Genomic DNA, 25,807 nt, shown 5'->3' on the forward strand with positions numbered 1-25,807 from the left:
TACCACTTCATGGAATAGGCACTGCAATCTCGCGAAAAACAAGGACTAGATGTCAAGTTCCAGTCTATGAGGAGTCTTTGTATCTTGGTATCACGTGATGTCTGTGACGTATTTCAAATAATTTTTACCCACCCGCCGATGCCTTCTTTGCAGTTCCTTTAAAGATACTGGGAATAAATTTGTCCAAACCGTTTTAATTTAACCACGGAATTATCACTCACACATATCACAACAAAACATCATTGACGATCGTTTAAATGTTTTGTAGAAAACTGGAAACCCTGACTAATAGCCAACTTCTTAGCCAAGGCTTAATTTACACCGTTCCGACAGAAGCAGACGTGAGCCATTTTCGCTCCCAAAATCACAAGATAAAAATTGTGCTAAACCGGAAGTGTGCAAGTTAATGCGCGTGGGCGCTAAAAATGGGGTAACTATTTCTTTGGGAGTTAAGCGGTGTATGAATCCGCTGAGCTTTACGGCGAAACTTTGTTGTTACGGGCTTTTTAACCAGTTTCGTACTTCGGGTTATTATGAACTCCTGATAATAGTAAATTCATTTTTCTCATTGATTGTAATTTAATAGTTTGGGTATTAATTGCCATTCTTGGTAATTTTGAAACTGATCAATACAAATTAATAGGTACATTTACTACGTGGCCACAAATATCTATTTGTTGATCTATTCCCAATCGTCTGATTTGCATGGGAAGCAAATAAGGGCTAACCAGTTTTTCCTCCAACGGAGTAAGACCTCTTATTCAGTCTGGGAAATTAGGATATTTTTTAAACTAGTCCTTGGGACCAGTGATAATAATAATAAATTGGTCTTAGGACTGGTCCCCGCCTTTGTTCTCCTACAGATTTACAATTAATAAACTGGTCCCGAGGACCAGTAACCCCCACTCTTTGAATTTGAAAACTAGTCCAAGCAATTAATAAACAGGTTTTGGACCAGAGGAAGTGTGCTATTTCCCAGACTGCTTTATTACCTCTCGGAAAAAATAAAATAAACATTTTTCCATTGCGAGACGAGGAATCAGTTTTGACAAATATATTTGTAACACGTAGAACAAAAATTTTCCACATAATGGAAAAAAGACATTTGTTCAAGAAGTATAATTTTTGGTCGAAAATGTTGTCTGCTTTATTGTATGTCCACTAGGCTGGTGGGATGTGATATTTACACAAAGTTAACCTCGTGGCAACCAACTAATAGAAGTATTTCCAAAAAAATTCAAAGAGAACTGAGTTCATGAACTGTCGATTATTCTATTGCGTATCCTATTTGAGATAGAATCAAGAGTCATAACCGCCATAAGATCGCCACGGTTATAGGTCTGATCGGGCAAGGTTCCATTTTTTGCCGCATGCTATCTTTTCAAACGGCTAGAGATAATTTATCTTTAGTATGGAGAAACGTTAACAGTCATGCTTCATAACTAAGAATATTGTTGAGGTGTAACGAGAGGGTGGTGTTTACACGCCATTCGAGTTGTCAATGGAACCATTACGCTTGAATAATTAATTATTTAAAACTTTAAGCGATAGTTGCATATCCAGGTAATTAAGTGGGTAGATAGCTATAGTCTCGACTCGGAGAGGTCAATTTTAGTTTCCCAACTTGTTCTTCGTGTACCCGGGCCTAATCTGGTTACATAACAACGCCTAGCAAAAATGACTTTTTTCCGTAAAGGTCTGATATTTTTACCTCTCCGGGTGACGATGACGTGACGGAGACGTATTACACTGGATGTGTGTGCGTGTCTGTCACCGCGTTCGCAGTTGGCAAATCGGAGCAAACGTGTTCGCAGAGAGCAATTTTTGGCTTCCACTCCCATCGTTAGGATTAAGAAGTACGAGGTGATCGGCTCGGATTACGAGAAAGTCTAGCCTCACAATTGCAGGGCTTCACCAAAGGTTCACGCAATAGACCTAAAAATAAATAAACAAGCTGGCCATATATATACGCCCGAAAAGGGGCAGATTGACAATGAAGCAAGCGCCATCTAGTGAACAGAAATACAAACTCAAAGGTGACATTTTTTCATTGGCTGAAAACATTCTGACACTAAAATTCTGCCTCTGCTCATTTCTTAGCGAACCAATAAGATCACCCCTCATTCGTGAAAGCCCGGTTTAGAAACTCGTATGGCCGTTGTAAATTTTGAATGAATTTATTTTTAGGTGTATTGCGGTTTTTCTTATCATTTATTGTGAATAAATCGCTTTATTCCCTCTAAATTTCCAAAAATTGTTAAAAAGTCATGCGCTTGAATTCAAACGTCCACAATAGCTATGTTTAAAATGAATTTAGGAATAACGTTTCTTAAAACGATTTAACTAGAATTAAGGCAAATTAATGACGATTAATATCAATTATTTTTATTGAATTATTTAATTAAGAAAAAGCTCTTAATTGCTTCTCGACTCGGACAGGTTTATTTTGGTTTACCAAATTCTATTCAATGACAGTTCCCCACCATTTTGTTAATGAACGCCAAAGATTCATATAAACTATCTTCTACATTTTATAGTTTATTTTTAAGAAATATTCTTTGAAGTTTTCCTACTGGTCCATCAAATAAGACGTAACAACAAAATGCAAATCCAAAACTTGTTGCTATAATTCCAATAATGAACCATATCTAAAAAAGTTTTAAATTTGTTTATAAAAATAGTATCACGTCCGGTTCTTCTTATGCTCCATATGTTTACCATTAGAGTGTAACTGGCATCGAATACACCGTGTGGAATCGACCAAAAATATGTTAACACCACATAATGGACAAGATATGTCAGATACGTCAATCTACTCAAAGGAAGAAATAGTTTCGATCCAAGAATAGCGTTGATAAAACCTGCGAAAACGAACGTCTTTGAAGTTATAAATATCTAAAAATGTAAGTGCAAGCCTCGTGAAATATAAGGACAATAGCGGAAAAAATAACCCATCGTTGCCGGTAGGTCGGGACATTTTTCGGCCAGCCATTTTATAAGATGGCGAAAAACTGAGCGTCAAAGGTCATAAAGACAGTTTTAACTCTGTGTGGTTATGTAAACTGACGACTGGTGAGGCTCGGTCAAAGGCTTAGTACAAACTTATATTTAAACCGAGTGTTGTCAATTCTCGCTTCGTTCTCGAACTAGCTCTCAGCGAGTCTCAAGCATTACGAAGTATAGGTAGTGATATACTTATGAAACATATCTTACAAACTTATGATTTTAGTTAAAATTTCAACCTCATAGGAAAAGCAGATTGGTCTGGGGGTATAGATTAGATGCTGGACAACCCAAAGACGATGCTTATTTGTTAGCAGCCAATATACCTGAGCATGTTTAGATGTTTAAATTGATCAACTTGGATTGCGCCCAGCCAATACCAATATCGGTATTAAGTCGTTTATTCCTCACATAATTATTTGCCGTACCGTGCTCACGCGTTTGAGAATTTTTCAACTGCTCAATAGATGCGAAATATATAAAACTTTCCTAATCTGAGGCACCACTAGGAATTTGATCATAAATCAAATTTGTTATCCATGGTGGGGACTAGATATAAAAGATTGCCTCTGTTAAGATTCAAAATACTGACATCGGCGCGAGTTCCCTTCACTCTCCCTTGTTGAATACGGATTAAATACCCCCAAGACAAAAGACCCCCCTTCACTCTCCCTTGCGGTATACGGATTAAATACCCCCAAGACAAAAGACCTCCCTTCACTCTCCCTTGCGGTATACGGATTAAATACCCCCAAGACAAAAGACCCCCCTTCACTCTCCCTTGCGGTATACGGATTAAATACCCCCAAGACAAAAGACCCCCCTTCACTCTCCCTTGCGGTATACGGATTAAATACCCCCAAGACAAAAGACCCCCCTTCACTCTCCCTTGCGGTATACGGATTAAATACCCCCAAGACAAAAGACCCCCCTTCACTCTCCCTTGCGGTATACGGATTAAATACCCCCAAGACAAAAGACCCCCGGTCCCGGTCATAATCTCCCCATACTTGAAATAAGTCCTCGCTCTCAAGACAAAATCCCCCGGTCATTTCCCCCATCCTTGAAAACGTACAAAATCTTTTCATTCTCTAGACAAAATCCCCTGGTCACTATCCACCATCATAGAATGGTACAAATCCTTCACTCTGTAGACAAAAAGCCCTAGTCATAGAGAAAATAAAAAGGTCGTAAAAAATAAAATGTCAATATATTCTGAAACACTGCAGGCCTCAGATCCCCGTTGGTAACGGTGTACAGCGGAACGGTGGATGGTGGGTACGAATCCCCGAAGGTAAGTAAACAAAATTAAAGTTTAATTTGACTTGTATCAGAAGTCCATTAAATTAGCCTAGGAAGTAACCAAAAGCGAGGTTTGCAACTCCCCTCTCTTGTGTAGCAATACTGAAGATGGACGACACATTCGCCACCTCGCGATAATTTTTCTCAGATCTCCGGTTTAGGTGCGACTCGTACGCCAAAATTTGCCCTATCGAGAGAGAAAAAACTATTGGCTGAAAATGAAGGCTGGATCTCTAAAGGGACCGGAAAACGCCACCTTCCACTGAAAAACCGAGCCCTCTTTAGCATATAATCAGGAGAAGTGATTTGGGGGGGGTGAATTTTGGAACAGTAAAGGTCATTCAGTTTTTTATGACTCTTCATAAACCTATTGAAAAAAACTATTTACCGACCGTGGCCGTTCCTTTTTATATTTTTTTTATAAAGCAAACAATCTACCCTTTAGAGATCCAGCGTTCATGGGCTGAGGAAGTCACACCCCGCTCACGTCAAGAAAGACTTCCAAGAGAGGAGCTCGAGAATTCTAACAACGTTAGGAAAGGGGAAAAATTTAACCCCCTATCCATGGAGTTAAAAGGAGTTCTTTCCCCATCAGAGACGTACGCTATGCCAGCTATTGTAATTGTTTACTTCCTAGGCTAATTTAATGGACTTCTGGTAGAATTAATAACTATGATTTATTAGCGAAAATATTGGAGAAGATCTGTAAATATGAAACGATATTTGATTCCGAATTTTTAATTGGTGGTGACACTGACGTTCACTATTGCCTTACCGTTGGACAATATGTTAATTTAGGCTAGGTTTGGTTAGGTTATGTTAAATTTTTATAACCTGTGCGTCTTTTCGTGTGATTGGTGAATTTGGGAGTGCTTGTTATTCTTCTATAAAACAAATGTTTTTATGTCTTCATTCTTTATTAAACTTCATATCGATTTTAACCGTGGTTTGGGATATTTTGACGTAAACACATTTTGGGCGGAATTTGACCTAATGTTTCGGTATTTTGTCCTCAACATCCTTCCGGGGATATTGTCCGGAAATTTTGTCCCCAACAGCCATTCGGGGATATTTGTCCGGTGGATTTTGACCTATTTGGCACTGTTGGGGCGATTATATGACCGGGGTATTATGTCCTACATTCCTCCCTCACAACCCCAACGTCTGGTATTACTGGTCACTCATGCAGGTCGACACACCGGGTATCAGGGGCGCCGATCATGTGGGGACAGAGGGGCCCGTGCCCCCACGGGAAAAATAATGATCGGCGCCCCTGCCGGGTATCCGTATTTATCAACTCTTTTCAAGATTCCGACATAGTCTGTTAAAATGCAACATTAATATTTACCTCCTTTATCAGTTGCACACATGTAACTTAACCAACCTAAACCAAGTGCCCAAATTGTTCTGTGAATAGAGCCGTATAGTAAGTTTGCCATCATGGTAATAGGTGCACCGTTACTCCACCAATAGATACCAAATACAGTAGCAAAACTACTAAATCCGGATATACTCCAACCAAGTGCCATCTTAACCTGTAAAATAATCTTTCTTAATGTTTCAGTTTAGTACTTCATGATTCGAAAATAAGCAAAAAAAAGCAAAGTTGCAAACATATGTTAAATAACCACCTCGGCTACAAAATTTTTATTTTTATATTTACTTTGGATATTTTGAAGTCAGGATTTCTGATAATAAAATGCCCAGTTAGTAAGCCAACAACGAAAGGACCCAAATGAGTAGATGGGTAAAAGTGAATGAAGAGGTTTCGTCTGAAGGCCCTAAATAACAAAACGTTTCGAATGAGCTTCGATAGTAGCACGTATTCGAAATACTCAAAACGAGCACCCCTCTTTCAGTGAGCACGTTTGAGAAGGAGAGTCAATAATAAAGGCACAGCCCGATATCACTCTCATGCGCACCTATCTCGGCGCACAGCAGAGGAGCCAGACGTCACGTAAACAATCTTCTCCGATTTTTAGCCACATCGTAGTATACGATGAGGCTCTTAGTTTGACCCGAGCCGTAGTAGTAATAGTAGTAGTAGTAGTAGTAGTAGTAGTACTTGTGGCCGGAGTTTTCGCTTTCGTTATCGTTATTTTTTAGCTTAAAAGGAACTCCACATTACCACAACCCACCCATAGGGGTAACTGGGCTCGGTTAGAGATTTAATATTAATTAAACACCTTTTCGGATCGCAGCCGGGAACCGAACCCGGATCGCTCACGCAGTAGAGAGACATTCTACGACTGAGCCATAGAGACTTGATAGAAACTCCCAGTTTTTATCCTTAAGTTTTATCTCTAAAATGTCGGGGTGATGTGGGGTGGGGTACCTCTTAATCTCTGGGGTCGGATACTTTTGAATTTTTATCTGTAGGGTCCGATACTTATGAATTTGTATGTTTGGGTTTTTTATATTTATTTTCTTTTTATTTATGTGTTAATTAAGTAGATAAAGATTTTCCCCGTTTCCTACCGCGCTCCTCATGTGTTTCGTTCTCGTTCGGTAGCTATCGCCATCTATGTTATGTTTGAGTGGAACGTTTTGGCGGTTAATTCAAATCTGGGTTTAGATAGAGCTAACATAGTGTTAAATGAGCGTTATGCGTTTGATCATTTTAGCATTGCTAAAGGTAATTCGAGGGGATAATCACTAAAATGGGTAATCACTATAATTAAGCTTTCTCTTTCAAAAGTTCTGGGCATAAGTCTTTGTTAGAAAATAAGATGCGATAAGTGTGCATCGGTATAAGTCTATGTTGTAAACTCATCGAGGGGATTATCACTAAAACTATCTGTTCTTCGATTCGCCGGAATATTAGAATTACAGCATAAGTAAATCTATACGGTTATAATTTTATCACTGTTTAGAGTAGGGCATCGAGGGGCTATTAACTCTGATTTTATGCACGGTAAATCATTTAAGCATTGAAAATTCACTCATTAGGGTAAGGTATAGAGGGGTTATCCACTCATTAGGGTAGGGTATAGAGGGGTTATCCACTCATTAGGGTAGGGTATAGAGGGGTTATCCACTCATTAGGGTAGGGTATAGAGGGGTTATCCACTCTTTAGGGAAGGGTATAGAGGGGTTATCCACTCATTAGGGTAGGGTATAGAGGGGCTATTCACTCGTACGATGTGGCTACTATTACGAGCCCTTGGCCCGTCCTCTTTCTCTCTCTCTTGGGCCGATTGCGCGAAACTGAGCCACAGCTGGGTACCGGTGTTGAAGTGGGGGATGACTGAGAATTCAGTCTCTTCTTCCGAACCTACTTCTCATACGTGCTCACTGACTCTATCTGATACAGTGATCAAGCATTAACAATTGTGTCTCTTTCAACTAGAAAACGTCAAAAATGATAAACAATATATTATAAATGATTTTCTAATCTTATTTCTATCTTGTTTTATCGAATTAAGCCACGCTGGATTTCTCCTCGACTGAAAAACAAATCAGAGACTGGGTGTTTAGGGCTATACTTAAAATATTGTACTTGGATCATGACGGAACAGAATAGCAGTCCTGTTTTCTCATTAACCACTAAATCCAAGGTAAAGTTAAGTATACATGAGTTCGTTAGGGGTTTCGACTAGTGGATTTTGAATTTGCTTCGAATACGATTCGAATAGTAAATCACTATTCGCAACACGAATCGACTAATTGAAAAAATGAACATTTTTTTGAAAAGCTCAATTTTATCAAAATTTTTGTGCGTATAAAATTCTGACCAAAATTTCCTAATAACGTGGAGAACACATGTCTCCACCAGGGATACATTTAATTTTTGAAGTAGGAATGGAGAACGGTTAGTATTTACTTCAGTCCGACACATAGCCCAGTATAGAGCCCCTCTCTCCAACGAGTAACAAAAAGTTTAAGTTATCTTATTGGCTCACTTAAACTACGTTTTGATGACGTTGCTGACTGGGACGGCGAATAATACGTAATTCTTTTTTACCTCTGTCGCTATGGCCCGCCTCTTCTTTAATACCCCTCATTCCGTGGAAGGGGGTCCGGGACTTTGATGCGCGCCCACATTACTCTGTTCTCCATTTCTTCTTCTAAAATTAAATCTATCCCTGTCTCCACTCAATAGATATTAAATTAACTTTATTATAAGGTACAGATAGAGCAACCATAATAGTTCTTTTGAATTGTAACTGTACTGTACTTGCTATCGATGATCGTAGTTGTTGTGAATGGTTCAAAATCGTATTTGTAGATCAATCCAGCGGTGGTTAAAATACTGGCAAAGATAAGAAAAACACCAAAGGCAACTGCAGCAACTGCCTTTCTAAAAGGAATTAAAAGAGTTTCAATGTCCTATACTGAACCAATTCCAAACAGGAAGCTGTTCATAATACATACTTAAAATATAACAAAAGGAATAGTACACCAATAACAAAAAATTGAATATCACAGGCTATGTACCAGTAGTGGACTATTGGCTTGGGTAAAAAAATATTCTCTTATTTTATCATCTTATAATGTTTCATAAAAAATTATAAATATTATAAAATGGTACTTTGAAGTTGAAAGTTGGAACAACAAATATCTTAAAACTATCTTTAAAATAAAATTATTCCAGAATTCAAATTCATCAAAATAGGGTAGTGGGTTTTTTTTTTTTGGTAAATGCGCAAAAAGGGGGACATGAATTGATTGAAATCATAAATTCCCAGAAATGAGATAAGCTTTTCGGCGCGCGAGTTAATGTTGGAAAAGTACTTTCCGCGTACTCCATCAACCCTGTTGTCTCATTTTTAGAGTGGCGTGCAAATATATTGCGAAGTTCCTCGAAGTTCTCGAACGTCAGTAAGAAGTAAATAGGCTATTTTTCATTTAAGTCTCTCAAGGCCTGCTTAAGGAACTTTGTATCCGGGGGTCGAGATAATGCGCGCCCCCTTAAGTCGGAAAAAAGGATCAGCAAATGATGCTAAGGGGGAATAGTTTAACTCAATGCGCCCCCAACAAGCCTTGCGCCTGCCCCATCGCCCCTCCCCTTTAATCCGGCCCTGAAGTCTCTCTTATGATGCCAGTCGAAATTAAAAGGGTACCATTTTTTCCAGCGGTACTAAGTTGTTAGTAAATGTTAAAAGTCTCCACCAGTTGGCTTTTATGAGACGAATGTAGATGGGGAAGAACTCGTTCCAACATGGACCTCTACTCAGCAGAGGAAATAGAAGATAAATGCCCAGGACAATTATAGCTGAAGGCAGAAGTCTGCAAAATAATAAATGACTTGTCAAACTTTACCAACGATTACTTACATTAAAGTATTCCGATTGATATATTATGTTGAAAATAGACGAATAATAGACTTAGACATAACCTTATCTAGTGGCATGTTGATAATAGACGAATAATAGACTTATAAATAATCTTATCTAATGTAATATGTTCAGCCCCTATGGCTTGATAGAATCGTCTGCTTTACGGATTAGTGTGTGAACAATAATTTAATTAATTTTAGTCCTGAATGAAAATCCGCCGAGGATAGTTATCTTGTTAAACCCAGTAAATTAATCAGTTCGTGTTCTATTTATAGTTTATACTCAATTACTAATTAGACTAATAAAGTTACAACAGTTATATATCTAAATGGACCACAATTATTAAAATATTAGCCTTCAATTTAGCAGAGGTTAACTATTTAATAGTAAAACTAATTCGTCTACGTTACACCACAAGTTCATAAGATATGTTCCATAAATTTGTTGCTAGCTACTGATAGCTTGTCATGAAGTGACTTAGTTGAAACGTCATAGATTCTCATAAAGCGACACCTGACGATGCGCTGTCAGAGGCTTAGTACAGACTAAATGGGAAGATGGACTTCAGAACCGCGTGTAATCTTTCTCGCCTCGTTCTCCAACTATCTTCCCGTAGTGTTATACTTCGTGAACATATCTTATAAACTTATGATTAAACCCAAAGAAAACACCCTAGGATTTATGGAATACATATCAAAGTATTCTTCATCAAGATAATTACCTCGCTATTCGCATAAGTATTAGAAATACGGGATTGAACTTCTTCAGTTTGTGTCTTTCGACAGACAAAGCAGTTATAAGGAGTCCACTGAAAGATGAAATATCCGTAAATAATAATAGGCTAAAACTTTCGAAATTATAATCAATTTCAGATTACGGTAAATTCAAAATGTTAAATCGAAAATAATTTTCAAATTTTACCAGGTATCCATGTAATTTTAGAAGCAGGAATTAAGAACTGTTAGCTTTTACTTCAGTCCGACTCATAGACCAGTATAGAGCCCCTCCCTTCAACACGTAACGAGAAACTTAAATTATCTCATTGGCTCAATTAAACTACGTTATGATGACGTTCCTGACGGGGACGGCGAAAAATGCGTAGTTCCATTTTACCTCTGTCGTTGTGACCCGCCACTTCTTTCATACCCCCCGTCCCGGTTGATGGAACGTGGACTTTGACATGCGCCAAGATTTCTCTGTTCTTCATTCCTACTTCTAAAATTACATGGATCCCTGATGATACTGAATGAATTGTTCTCAACCTGACAAAAAAAAATGAATCCACCGATAAAAACCCATTAATAATTGCTTGGAATATAAGGGATCTTGTTGCACCTTCACTTATATAAAAGTCGCCTAAATAGAAATATAAAATAAATAATTTTCACTAAAATGTATTTAGCATATGAAACTGATATAGGAAACCACTTACGAAGTACGTCGATATTGAAATGACCTACAGCGTGACCTACAATGACCCAAATGACTGAAATGACTTTGATTCCATGGAGGAAACTTAGATTTTCGTTGGCAGAACTACTCAAGTCGAAAACATTTCGACTATTATTAAATAAGCAGAACGATTCAAACACTTCCAGGCGATTTATTGAACCTGTCAAAGGTATTTTCGTAAAATGATTTTTATTTGATTACTGAAAGCTTGTCATGAAGTGACGTAGGTGAAACGTGATTGATTCTCGTAAAGCCACGCCTGGTGAGGCGCTGTCAAAGGCTTAGTACAGGCTAAATAGGAAGCTGAACTGCAAAACTGTCATATAGTTATGGAATATATCTTTTAAACTTATGGTATAAATTCGGATATTATTTTTGAAGTTGGCTTTGTTCTCATTTCGTTTCAAGACAAGTTATTATAATGAGGGTTTTGTACCTTCATTCGATGCACCTTTCACCGGCTTTCTTATAGAAATATAAGCTGTAGAGACGAGTACAAGAAGCACAAACAAACTCAACATCGATCTAAAATTTAAAGTGAATATTTCAGTGCTGATATTTTTTTGCAATAAAATTATGTACTCACAAGATCATTATTTGAACATTATCTAATGTTTTCATTTCAGATTTGCTCGTTTCGCACCTAGCGACGACCGGATTAATGGGCATATTCTTTAAAACTGTAAAATGGAAAGACGAAAAATTAAATGAGTTCTTTTTTTTTCATCATAGACATAGATATAGAATAGATATAGGGTTACTACAGAACATGTTGATCCAAAGACGTTAAATATGGCTATTTTATCTAGGAAAAAGGTCTATTAATTAAATAATACATATGCCTTTTTTCAAAATTCATAGTCACAGTACTAGTATTCTATTATAGAAGGAAACAGTACTTGAAAATAGTTCTAAAAATAAAGCAACAATTTATGCACCACTTACAAAATTTAGAGATTGAACTAGTATCTTCTTTGGTGCATGCTGATGGAAGGCATATTCCAAGCGTTGGTGCTGTACTGTATAGAAATCGCATGAACTGTTTCCAATGCTCAAATACCTTAACAAACCATTACTTTTAGTTATTCAGATGTTTAATAGCAATCTTACTCTGCCTGATGGGGAATTCTCTAGAGAAGGTAGTTCACACTCCGGGTTTGCGGGAAATATATGACGCTTCTAACCAAGGAGGATATAAAAACGGGGGAGGTAAGAAAAACTCGGCAGGTACCGCATACAGTGGCGCGCGCAACTTCAACGCGCAAGCCGTTGATAAACGTGGGATATTCTCATTTCAAGCCGTTTTGATCTAGCCTCGTGCTAGAACAAGGAGGCTTGAACGCATGCGCGAGAACGTACGCTCTCTTGGCATGAGGGATAGCCATAGAGATGCAAGAGGAACAGTTGAGAGTCATTTTTGTGACGGTTTTAAGGCATTCGCCCCATCGCATGTGTGAATCACACATGCGATGGGGTGAAAGACTGGTGGCGCCCCCTAGCAACGAGCGAAGGAGTTATTAATAAGGAGTAGTGACACTCTATGTTAACTCCCTATAGGGCATAATAAGTCAAACCCTCGGAGATGCCATTACTCCATTTTATACGGAAAAAAAATTTCCGTGATTCGCGGAGACGAGCTAAGAGCGGAAAAACGTATTTTATAAATTTTACACCTGTAAAATCTTTTAAAAAACACTTGGAACTTGTATTTCTACTTACTTTCGAGGAAATACCACCGTTTTCTGAAGGTAAGAGTCTTTTTTTATACATTTATTAGTAATAAAAACATTTAAGGCGAGCTAAGCCTTGGTCATGGCCATAATGTAGAAGTAGATTTCAGTAGCGTCGCTAGGGTTTGAAATTTGGGGGGGGGGCTAAATCAGGGCAAACTAGTTATTATTAGAATTTAATAATAAAAACAATTGCATAATGGGTTCATTGGATAATGTGTAGACCTTTAAACCTACCTAATTTTGTGGCTCTGCCCCATTGGACCGAATCGCATTCGGCCGAAACCAGTCCCAATCAACCGAAAAACCCGCACTTTTGGCGGATTCGGTCCAATGGGACAGACCCTTTGGAGCGAAAACCCGCACTTCTCCGGGTTTCGGTTCCGTCCACTAGGACAAGAATGCATGCGCATATACACCCGATGAAACTAAATTTAATTAAATTCCCGGGAGCGCAAAGATTGCATCTTTGCAAGCAAACAATTTCTTTGACTTGTAATAAAATAATGGTCAAAGAAATTGAGCACCATACGCGAACATTCTGTAAAATATTAAGCACCTATTTTAGTTTAGAAGAACCAAAAACTTTCAGATCCCCGAAAATTTACTTTTTAAAGGGAATTGTAGATTTTTTTTATTATTTTAAGTCATATTTATCACGTTACATGGTTTTGGCTGCAGTTTTAGAGTACTAACTTGACATTTTCGAATATTATGAAAACCATAACCCTTAAAAAACCTATTCGTTCCCAAAGATATATATATAGTATATAACTGCCGAAATACCTAACTTAACCAAACCAAACCTAACCTAACATAACAGTAATGTTTTGGAAAAGGCATATTATTTGAGAAGTCAAAGAAGCTAAACATAAATATTTTGGAAAAGGCGTAGCATAGTTAAATGATTTATAAAATATTATTAACCTAACTTAACCAAACCAAACCTAACCTAACATAACATAACATAACAGTAATGTTTTGGAAAAGGCATATTATGTGAGAAGTCAGTGAAGCTATACATTAATATTTTGGAAAAGGCGTAACATAGTTAAATGATTTATAAAATATTACTAACCTAACTTTACCAACCCAAACCTAACCTAACATAACAGTAATGTTTTGGAAAATGCATATTATTTGAGAAGTCAATGAAGCTAAACATCAATATTTTGGAAAAGGCGTACCATAGTTAAATGATTTATAAAATATTACTAACCTATTCTAACATAACATAACAGTAATGTTCTGGAAAAGGCATATTATTTGAGAAGTCAAAGAAGCTAAACATTAATATTTTGGAAAAGGCGTAACATAGTTAAATGATTTATAAAATATTACTAACCTAACTTTACCAACCCAAACCTAACCTAACATAACAGTAATGTTTTGGAAAATGCATATTATTTGAGAAGTCAATGAAGCTAAACATCAATATTTTGGAAAAGGCGTACCATAGTTAAATGATTTATAAAATATTACTAACCTATTCTAACATAACATAACAGTAATGTTCTGGAAAAGGCATATTATTTGAGAAGTCAAAGAAGCTAAACATTAATATTTTGGAAAAGGCGTAACATAGTTAAATGATTTATAAAATATTACTAACCTAACTTAACCAACCCAAACCTAACCTAACATAACAGTAATGTTTTGGAAAATGCATATTATTTGAGAAGTCAATGAAGCTAAACATCAATATTTTGGAAAAGGCGTACCATAGTTAAATGATTTATAAAATATTACTAACCTAATCTAACATAACATAACAGTAATGTTCTGGAAAAGGCATATTATTTGAGAAGTCAATGAAGCTAAACATTAATATTTTGGAAAAGGCGTAACATAGTTAAATGATTTATAAAATATTACTAACCTAACTTAACCAACCCAAACCTAACCTAACATAACAGTAATGTTTTGGAAAAGGCATATTATTTGAGAAGTCAATGAAGCTAAACATCAATATTTTGGAAAAGGCGTACCATAGTTAAATGATTTATAAAATATTACTAACCTATTCTAACATAACATAACAGTAATGTTCTGGAAAAGGCATATTATTTGAGAAGTCAAAGAAGCTAAACATTAATATTTTGGAAAAGGCGTAACATAGTTAAATGATTTATAAAATATTACTAACCTAACTTAACCAACCCAAACCTAACCTAACATAACAGTAATGTTTTGGAAAATGCATATTATTTGAGAAGTCAATGAAGCTAAACATCAATATTTTGGAAAAGGCGTACCATAGTTAAATGATTTATAAAATATTACTAACCTAATCTAACATAACATAACAGTAATGTTCTGGAAAAGGCATATTATTTGAGAAGTCAATGAAGCTAAACATTAATATTTTGGAAAAGGCGTAACATAGTTAAATGATTTATAAAATATTACTAACCTAACTTTACCAACCCAAACCTAACCTAACATAACAGTAATGTTTTGGAAAATGCATATTATTTGAGAAGTCAATGAAGCTAAACATCAATATTTTGGAAAAGGCGTACCATAGTTAAATGATTTATAAAATATTACTAACCTATTCTAACATAACATAACAGTAATGTTCTGGAAAAGGCATATTATTTGAGAAGTCAAAGAAGCTAAACATTAATATTTTGGAAAAGGCGTAACATAGTTAAATGATTTATAAAATATTACTAACCTAACTTAACCAACCCAAACCTAACCTAACATAACAGTAATGTTTTGGAAAATGCATATTATTTGAGAAGTCAATGAAGCTAAACATCAATATTTTGGAAAAGGCGTACCATAGTTAAATGATTTATAAAATATTACTAACCTAATCTAACATAACATAACAGTAATGTTCTGGAAAAGGCATATTATTTGAGAAGTCAATGAAGCTAAACATTAATATTTTGGAAAAGGCGTAACATAGTTAAATGATTTATAAAATATTACTAACCTAACTTAACCAACCCAAACCTAACCTAACATAACAGTAATGTTTTGGAAAATGCATATTATTTGAGAAGTCAATGAAGCTAAACATCAATATTTTGGAAAAGGCGTACCATAGTTAAATGATTTATAAAATATTACTAACCTAATCTAACATAACATAACAGTAATGTTCTGGAAAAGGCATATTATTTGAGAAGTCAATGAAGCTAAACATTAATATTTTGGAAAAGGCGTACCATAGTTAAATGATTTATAAAATATTACTAACCTAACCTAAACTAACCTAACCTAACCTAACCAAAGCAAACCTTACCTAACCAAAACAAACCTATAACCTATCAATAAAGCAATTACAACCAAACCTAACCTAAACTGACTTTAAAAATGTTATAAAATATTCCACCTCAATTGAAACCCGCCGTTGGGCTAGATTTTGAAATTCTAGCCAAACATTTTCTGTCGAATGCGATTCTGTCCAATGAGATTCGGATGAATGGGAACCCCCCAATTTGGTGTCAACGTGAAATTATCCGTATTTTAAAGATATACAACCTTTTATTGATAAAAATGGAACCGATTATGAAGGATTTTCACTCGTCTTAAGTTTATTTTTAGTTTTGTTTAGCTTTTAGTCCACACTATTGGGACTACTTTCGAAAGAACATGAAACATTTTACTTGTCTCCATCTGTTCTTTTCTTCAAAATTGTACTGTTTGATATTGAAATTCATCTCTGCCGAGATGAAACTTTATATTTTTTTATATATTGCTACAGAATTTTAGGATGCCAACAGCAATTTTTTGGTAGGGTTTACGGATATTTTTGGGGGGGCTATAGCCCCCCCAAAAAGGCCTAGCGACGCCACTGGTAGATTTGGAAATGAAGTAATGGCATCTCCGAGGGTTTGACTTATTATGTCCTATAGGGAGTTAACATAGAGTTACTTTTGTTACTTCTAATAGAAGGGAGGTCATTGACCTCACGCTAGCCACGGAAAACCTCGTGTCTTCCGTGTCTAACTGGCATGTGTCTAATGAACCGTCTCTGTCGGATCATAGGCACATCTGCTTTACTGTCGCGATTACTTCTGTCCCGGCGGGGACGGAGATACGCAACCCAAAACGGACTAATTGGGCCGGCTATAGGGAAGACCTAATCCTACGCTACGGAGGGGGTCACACTCTTAAACTTACTTCACCTAAGGATCTTGATCGGGCTGCTGGTGATTTACAGTGCTCCATCATGGAGTCGTTCCACCGGAATTGCCCACTTAAGACCGTCAACCGCTCGAGGCTTGTCCCTTGGTGGAACGCGGATCTCAGCCGGCTTCGTAAATACACGCGCAGGCTCTTTAACAAAGCCAAGCGCACGGGTGACTGGGCTGGATACAGGCAGTCCCTTAACACCTACAACAGGGCCATTAGAGCTGCTAAGAAGGACTCCTGGCGGACCTTCTGTGAGCAAATGTCCCTGCCACGGCTAGGGTCATGAAGATTCTAGCGCACGACAGCACACATCGACTTAATGCTATTAAGCTACGGGAGGGTGTACACTAAATCTGGGGCTGAGACTCTCAAGCACATGCTGGAGGTCCATTTTCCTGATTCTACTTTTATCAATCCAACAAACCCTGACTCTCTCTACCCTGTCCTGCACAGGGCTAAGAGGGAAGACTGGCTTGTAGCCAGACAGGTTGTCACGATTCCCAAGCTTCGGTGGGCTGTCAACTGTTTTGAGCCCTACAAGTCTCCGGGACCCGATGGGGTCTTCCCTCTGCTTTTGCAGGAGGGCTTAGACCACATCGCCTCTCCGCTATGCAAGATCTACAGACTTTGCATTGCTCTCGGTCACATACCTCGTGACTGGAAACGCTCTAGGGTCATCTTTATTCCCAAGCCCGGGAAGGCTTCCTATCTCGAGGCGAAAGCATTTAGACCCATATGCCTGACCTCCTTCTTCCTCAAAATTCTGGAGAAGTTGGTGGACAGGTACATCAGAGACGAGGTACTTTCGGTAACTCCTCTCTCTTCTTCACAATTTGCCTACAAAAAGGCAAATCCACTGAGACGGCCCTTCACGGCCTTACGAATTGCCTGGATAGGGCATTCGAGTTTCAGGAAATTTCACTGGCTGTCTTCCTCGATATCGAGGGGGCCTTTGACAAGGTCTCTAGCTCAGTTATTACTGAAGCTGTTGAGAGATTTGGCATCAGCGCCACTCTTGGCCGCTGGATTAAGTCCATGCTTACCGACCGCGAGGTGTCGGCTTACCGACCGCGAGGTGTCGGCGTCCCTCCTTGGGGACTCTCTAGGGGTGACTACCAGCAGGGGCTGCCCTCAGGGTGGAGTGCTCTCCCCCCTGTTGTGGTGCCTGGTGGTGGACGAACTCCTGGGGAGGCTCGGGGTTGCTGGGGGCTGTTGCTGCTTCGGGTATGCGGACGATGTAGCGATAGTCTTTACCGGGAAGTTCCCGGATACTGTCACCGCGCTTATGAGATCTGCTCTCTCTAGCGTGGAGCAATGGTGTCAGGCGGTTAACCTCACCGTTAATCCTGATAAAACTGTCCTTGTTCCTTTTACGAGGAAGAATACTAAGGATCTGTTCAATGATATCTCTTTCTTTGGCCAGGTCCTGACAAAGTCCTCCGAGGTGAAATACCTGGGGGTGACTTTTGATTGTAGACTCACATGGAAGCCGCATCTTGATCGGTGTATTAAGAAGGCCAAGATGCTCTTCTGGAGTACCAGGAGCACTGTCGGCCAGACTTGGGGCCTCAACCCCAAGGCTGTACACTGGCTCTATACTGGGATCATCAGACCCATACTATCTTACGGGGCACTTGTCTGGTGGACAAGGGTCCGGCTTAAGACGGTGCAGGCTGCCCTGCGCAAGCTTCAAAGGCTTGCCTGCATTGGTGTTACGGGGGCCATGAGATCGACCCCAACTGCTTCCCTGGAGGTGCTCCTTGACATGCTTCCTCTTCATCTCTTCATTGAGGAGGAGGCTGTCATGGGAGCCTAGAGGCTCAACATTAGCGGCTGCTGGGTTCCAAGACTTTGGGATTACAGCCATACGAAGCTCTTTCGGGAGTACGCCGCACTTGAGCCGTCGCTTACGATGTGATCTGACAAAACCGTTACCAGTTTTGATTTCACTAAGCCATTCAGCATCCACTTCCCCAGTCGGGCAGAGTGGACTAACCTGCTGCCTCTTGGCACTGGGGGTGAAACCATTTGGTTCACCGATGGCTCCAAGACTGATTCCGGCGCTGGCGCCGGCTATTACTGTCAAACCACAAGGGTCGGCTTTTCTGTTTGCCTGGGCACCTTCGCTATTGTGTTCCAGGCTGAAATTGCCGCGATCTGTTATTGCGCAGATTACTGTATTAAAAAAGGGTATACCGGACGGACTGTGAGAATTTATTCTGACAGTCAGGCTGCCCTGAACGCTCTGAACCAGTGTCAGATTACTTCTCAACTGGTGCGTAGCTGCCTCGACCTGCTAGCGCGACTTGCATCCTGCAACAGGGTTCTGCTGTACTGGGTGCCAGGGCATAGCGGATATTATGGCAATGAGCAAGCCGATATATTTGCGAAAAGAGGTGCGGAGGCCAAGCTCTTGGGGCCGGAGCCGGCCGTCCCCATCCCCTACAGGCACGTCAAACGGTGTCTGCATGACAGGTTGACTGTCATACAAAATCAGCTCTGGCACAGCATGGAGGGCCAGAGACAGACAAAGCTGTTTGTCGATGGTCCCTGCAGGTCTCGTGCTAGGGACCTAATTTCGCTCGGCAGATGGGATATTAGGCTGGCCACCGGTCTTTTGACCGGGCATTGTCGGCTTAATAGGCACCTCCATCTGATGGGTTTTGCCGACGACCCTCTCTGTAGGTCGTGTCAGGAGAAGGAAGAAACAACCGCTCACGTACTTTGCGAGTGCGACTACTTCGCCTCGCTTAGATTAGAATATTTTGATTCACACACCCTGGAACCCTCGAGGGTCTCCTCTCTCACGGTGGAGCGAATTATTCGCTACGCTGCAGCTACAGGCCTATTCAAGGCCTGATTACGAGGATGCACAATATGCCTTTGGCATCGGTGCTAGGGCGCGTACCCTCCTCAACAACAATAATAATAATAACATAGAGTGCCACTACTCTAAGCTCATCCTTATTAATAACTCCTTTGCTCGTCGATAGGGGAGCGCCACCAGTCATTCACCCCATCACACATGCGAAGGAGGAGAAGCGAAAAATCGCTCACAAAAACATTCAAGGACCGCTTTCCCCAATAGTTTGTCTAGGCCTTAATAGTGTTATAATGTCTATGGGGATAGCGGTAACCATGGTAACTGGGGAACGGCACACTTACGTTTTAGGGAAGGGGACTACGTGCATTTTGTCTGTCTCCGAGTTTCTGCTCTTATGCATTATCTTTGTTCTAATCGCATTATAAGTTCATGAAAGAAATAGTGAACAATCCAGACCTTAACTGCCGTACATTTGCCCGTACAAACCGAGACGTCCACTAGTTGTAACAAAAAGGGGTGGAAAGATAAGAGGATTGCTTACTATTCAGTTCATGTTTAGTTCTAACCAAGTGTTCTCCCATCTCGCTAGTTGTGGGATTGAAGAATTATTGTTTGTAATTCTAAAATGCGATTTCAAATCGTCTCCTTATCTACTACTCCCCGTTTGGATATAAACATTATCCTTCTTTTTTAATTTTTTTTTAATTAATTTTTATTAAATGGACTTTAAGTTCGGGTTTCTTTAATATAAATCGTTTTGCGTTAAACTAAAAGCAATAACTTTTTAAACTAACCTGCGTCTTAAAAGTGTGGTTTGTGAAGGGAAAAATGTTTCCAAGCGGAAGAGATTTCTCAGTTTTTTCTGGAAGAGGCAAGATGAATTTCAGTAGACAATATTGGCCTTCGATTGGTTTTTCGGTGTTTGAACTGATGGGTGCAGAAATGCGAAGACATTGCTCGTACGATCCCAATTCACTTGTTGAAAAGGAAAGAATGCCAGATGGAAGCTTTCCCGTTGCGTCTAACACTAAAGGGAAAATTTTACATAGCATTTATTTTCAATAAAAATACTATGATCTAGTTTGATTTGATACCAAGAAGAAATGTATCTATAAGAAGACCTAAATTTGCCTCTACTGCTCGCGTAATAGTCGACAATCTCCCCTGCATGGATGGGGGTGGAAGCGAAGGCGGTACTTAATATTTTATCTTACTCTGTAATTCTGGGGGGGGGGGCTTTAGTCACTGGCTGACATTCCCTGTCGTTGAATCGATTGTCTACCATTGGGTCGAATCCCAATGGATCGAATGTTTTGTTCGACCGAATACCGCAATTTGGGCGGTTTTCCAATCTTGATTTTTTCTTTCATTCCTATTTTTCAATTGATTTTCTAATTAAACTTCTTGATATTGCAGCAAATAATATTTATGTTCACCAATAACATTCTTCAATAAATTTAAGTAATTAATTTTCATTGTTGGAAATTGTCTAACCTAACCTAACCTAGCCTTACCAAACCTAGCCTAACCAAACCAAACCAAACCAAACCTAACCTAACCTAACCTAACCTAACTTAACGTAACTTAACCTAACCCAACCTAACCTAACCTAACCTAACCTAACAAAACCTAACCAAACCTAACCTAACCTAACCTAACCTTACCTTACCAAACCTAACCTAACCAAACCTAACCTAACCTTACCTTACCAAACCTAACCTAACCTTACCTAACCTTACCAAACTTAACCAAACCAAACCTAACCTAACCTAACCTAACCTAACCTAACCTAACCTAACCTAACCAAACCAAACCTAACCTAACCTAACCTAACCAAACCAAACCTAACCTTACCTAACCTTACCTAACCTTACCAAACCTAACCAAACCTAACCAAATCTAACCTAACCTAACCTAACCTAACCTAACCTAACCTAACCATACCTAACCTAACCTAACCTAACCTAACCTAACCAAACCAAACCTAACCTAACCTAACCTAACCTAAACAAACCTAACCTAACCAGACCAGACCAAAAAATGAAATTAATATTCTTATTAAACTTCTGGATATTGAAGCAAATAATATGTATGTTCACCAATAACGTTCTTCAATAAATTTCAGTAAGTACCTTACATTTTTGAAATTGTCTAACCCTAACCTAACCTTACCTAACGGAAGAGATCTCCCTCCCAAGTACTGACGGCGTTCGATGCTGCTTAACTTTTTCGATCATCCAAATCACTTTATCCATTGCGCTACTGGAGCTCGGCAACTCAAGAAAACGCTATGATTTTATATGTGTAAACCCATCCCATTCAGTAGAAAGCTCTTCCATATAAATATTCCCATTCAGCAGAAAATCGCTCCTTGGGCTATAAATTGTTTTAAATTTGGCTACAATTTTAGAAATCTGAATTCGGTCCAACGGGATTCTATCCAATAGGAGTATACCGTTGAACACGCACCGTAGCCTTGACAGACCATCTCTCCGAGAAGGGGGCGGTAACCTCGTTAGTCCCGTATAATAAATTAATTTCTGATAAGGATAAATTATACTTACAATGTATAAAACGTACAGTGCCCGCGACCAAAATGACGCGCAGTAACAATAACTTAACTTTTGGTTTTGGCAAGAAGAGATACCTAGTTTACTAGGGAGAAGGTATAATTCGCCACATTTCTAGGTTTATCTCCAGTCCAAACGTAGGTCCGGAGTTAATCCCCGCCTCTAAATTACAACCAGAATCTCATTGGTTCTTGAAAAGTCACGTCAGCGCGATGCGAATGACTATAATTAAGTATTTTCCGACAGAGGAGAGGCAAAGTAACCCGGCCTCCTTTCACGTCCCCCTTGTATTTTGAAAGGGGGACTGGGACTATGGCGCGCGAATATTTAGGTATCTTATACCTTCTCCCTAGTAAACTAGATATCGCTTCTTGGTTTTGGTTAGCTTAACTGATTAAGCTGACGTCAAATTTTTTTCCAATCTTCTGTCTACTCTAAACTCTAAATCGGTAAAACCCCACTATAGATGAGGCCCTCTACTTCAAATTCCGGGTGACCGAGATCAAGGTAAAATTTTCTGAACTGGATAAGGCGCCATCCGCCATGCATCGGTTCGACGACTCCTCGAGTCCAATAGTGAGGATTTTTGAGGACTTGAAATAATTCTCGAGTCCCAAAATATTGATTTCCAAGTCTCGAGTCGAGTACTCGCACAGGCCTAAGTTTTACCCCGTGTTTACAAAGAAGCGGTGTATATGGGATAGGAAAAAGCGCAATAGTGTGTAACTTGTGGAAGCCCTGCCAAGTAGGAGGCTATAGACATTTCTCGAAACCTTAGCTGATCGCCGCCTGCATTTTAAAGTGTTTGTAATAAAAAATTTTGAGAATGGTTAATTATTTTTCGAATCTAAAACCTTATAAATACACAGAAAAACCAGCTGAAATACGCGGCTCCAGTATGAATGCATTGGCTTATTTTAGCTTGGCGTGTATAAATGATTCTTCCAACCTCTTCTACCACACTACGAGAGAAATGTTTAGAGCGATAGTATTGGTCCAACTCCAATTGAGTGCCAAAAGAGTTCTCATGAATCTCGCGGCGTTTTCCGCGGAGAAATATGATCATCTGATCGGTGGCCAATTATGGATAGAGGGAATTTTTTAACATGGCTAACTCGATCACGTCCGTGATGCTAGGGAAAAGTGTCTGGCAGCATTGCACCTCCGAAAATGGCGCTCGGTTTCGTTGCCCAAAATGAGCGACCGCGGTGTTATTTCAATATGGACCACGATTATTGTACTTCATACTACTTTGTAATTCTTGGCTAGGTTATTAGTGATTTAGCTGCTGAACACGGAACTACTAACAGTATTATTTTCAGGGTAAAGATCGTTAGTCTAGTCAGTGTATGTATTTAAAATTTTTTAAACGTAATGCTTAATTTTAATTATTCTTGATGAAACTAAGGAAAGGCACTGCCGTGAAGGATTGTGTACCATTGGGTCGAATTCCATTGCATCGAATGTCTTGTTCGACTGAATCCCATTGGACCGATACCGCAATTTGGGCGGATTTCCAATCATGAATTTTCCTTTCATTTCTGGTTTTTTTTCAAATTGTTGTTTTTTAAGTTAGTATTTTTTCGTATGATCAGAGCAAATGGTTTCATTTGTAAACCGAATATATTAGTACAAGAATAAAGAAAAATATTATTCAAAAAGTATAACGTTATATCGGAAGTGAATATAAAATGTAATTTTTTGGAAAAGGCATATTAATTTGGAAAGTCAATGAAGATAAACTTCAATATTTTGCAAAAAGCGTAACATTTTAGTTTTTTTTATAAAATATTACTAACCTAACCTAATCTTTGGAAAAGGCATATTAATTTGGATAGTCAATGAAGATAAACAACAATTTTTTGGAAAAGGCATATTATTTTGGGAAGTCAATGAAGATAATCAACAAGGCGTAACATTGTAGTTAACCCAACCTAAACTTTATACTGACGGCTCGATGCTGCGTAACTTCTTCGATCATGCAACTCACTCTATTCATTGCGCTACTGGAGTTCGGCAACTCAAGGAAAACGCTATGATTTTATATGTGTAAACCCATTCCATTCAGTCGAAACATAGAGATTTTATAATAGGGAGTAGACACTGAGGAATATTATGTAGCTTAAAAATCACGTGATCAACAAAACTGGCCAGGTCTATTTCCGGTATAATTTTTTGAGGCCCCTCCCTCTTGGGTGGGTCTAGAATGTTGTGGAAGGGTCTCTAGGGGAGATAGACACTACCTTTTTTAGGGAAAGGGAACGGTCTGACTTAAAATAACTCCAAATGGTGCCAGTCGCACTCGAAATCACGAACCCTTATTAGGTAATTGTACAACCAACAGTGATTGAGGGCAAACTTTAAAATTAAAGGAGTGTCATGTGACCGGAAATTTTCCTGGCCAGTTTTAGCGTCGCTGCCTACTTGTTTGAGCTACATTGTATTTAGCACTGTCAAGGGCAAGAGCTTCTACTCCCTATTATAAATTCTCTCTGGTCGAAAGCTCGTCCATATAAATATTCCCATTCAGCAGAAAATCGCTCTTTGGGTTATAAATTGTTTTAAATTTGGCTACAATCGTACAAATCTGAATTCGGTCCAACGGGATTCTATCCAATAGAGGTATACCCCGTGAAGTGGTACCTTTCATTTAAGATCGTTTACAAAACTTTCCTTAGTTTGGTTCACTATAAAAAACATTTCCATGTTATCTCTTTGGAAAAATTTTGTATTTTGCACCTAATGGTCGGATTTATGGATTCTAAAACCACCCTTAGCAACTTCATAAACTATTAGAAGGATATCTTTGAAATTTTAACCAGACATTAATGGCCAGGATTTTAGTACAGTCGAATTTTATATAAACAACAAACACAATACGAAAAAAGTTGCATCCAATCAATACAAGACATCTTATACATTAAACCAATATCTTATCAACGTCTTATCAAAGGGAGATACCGCTTCTTTAGAAAAATATGAAAGGAAGGAATTAAAACTTCAGCCCGAGGTTTTTTTTTGATAAAATTTAAAACGTAGCTTATTTAAGTTATGCTATTAATAATTCAGCAGTGTTTCGATATTAGTCTAGTGCTTAATTTCATAGGCCCATAATTTGTATTCCCTCAATGCGGTAACCATTTCTGATAACGCCACCGAACAAAGGTTTGAAACGTTAACGTTGTTGGATTTGAGAGCGTCAACGGTTGATTGGAAATCATTAGCCAAGTTGGCACCATAATCTTTAAAGTCATCTTCTAGAGAATTCCATTTTTGTAGAAGTATTTCGTTCTCATATATACTAAGAGGCAAGTTGCTTAAATAATGCGCGTTTACTTGCCAAACTATCAACGCATTAAGGACATAAAGTTTTAAAGAAAGACTTAACATAATCCAGCACAATGTGGTTAGACTATTTCCAAATTTGAATGGAAGAGGAAAAGAGACTTAAGCCGTTCACATGAAACTCTATTTGAATTTTACCTTCAAATAGGC

The 25,807-nt window shown here is 38.7% G+C and overlaps 2 protein-coding genes across 2 annotated transcripts; one reads left to right on the plus strand and one right to left on the minus strand.

The window, feature by feature from the left end:
• Positions 1-2,369: 2,369 nt before the first annotated feature.
• On the minus strand, positions 2,370-12,197 carry LOC149647083 (nose resistant to fluoxetine protein 6-like). The gene is made up of 13 exons (XM_089849693.1): positions 11,982-12,197; positions 11,623-11,716; positions 11,473-11,561; positions 11,017-11,196; positions 10,847-10,940; positions 10,306-10,392; positions 9,369-9,534; positions 8,680-8,759; positions 8,483-8,605; positions 5,969-6,086; positions 5,654-5,840; positions 2,719-2,861; positions 2,370-2,648 (listed from the first exon to the last, which is right to left on the minus strand). Exons 1-13 carry the CDS (start codon positions 12,070-12,072, stop codon positions 2,532-2,534), a joined length of 1,569 nt encoding a protein of 522 aa, XP_089705819.1. The 5' UTR covers positions 12,073-12,197; the 3' UTR covers positions 2,370-2,531.
• A 327-nt stretch (positions 12,198-12,524) lies between these two features.
• On the plus strand, positions 12,525-23,203 carry LOC149647084 (uncharacterized). Its single transcript, XM_089849694.1, has 2 exons — positions 12,525-12,784; positions 22,779-23,203. The coding sequence occupies exons 1-2, from the start codon at positions 12,619-12,621 to the stop codon at positions 22,913-22,915; spliced, it is 303 nt and encodes a 100-aa protein (XP_089705820.1). The 5' UTR covers positions 12,525-12,618; the 3' UTR covers positions 22,916-23,203.
• The last annotated feature ends 2,604 nt before the right edge of the window (positions 23,204-25,807 follow it).

Source organism: Phalangium opilio, unplaced genomic scaffold (genome assembly GCF_054372755.1).
Source record: "Phalangium opilio isolate 3A_F unplaced genomic scaffold, DU_Popi_V2 ptg000089l_1, whole genome shotgun sequence".
Taxonomy (NCBI): domain Eukaryota; kingdom Metazoa; phylum Arthropoda; class Arachnida; order Opiliones; family Phalangiidae; genus Phalangium; species Phalangium opilio.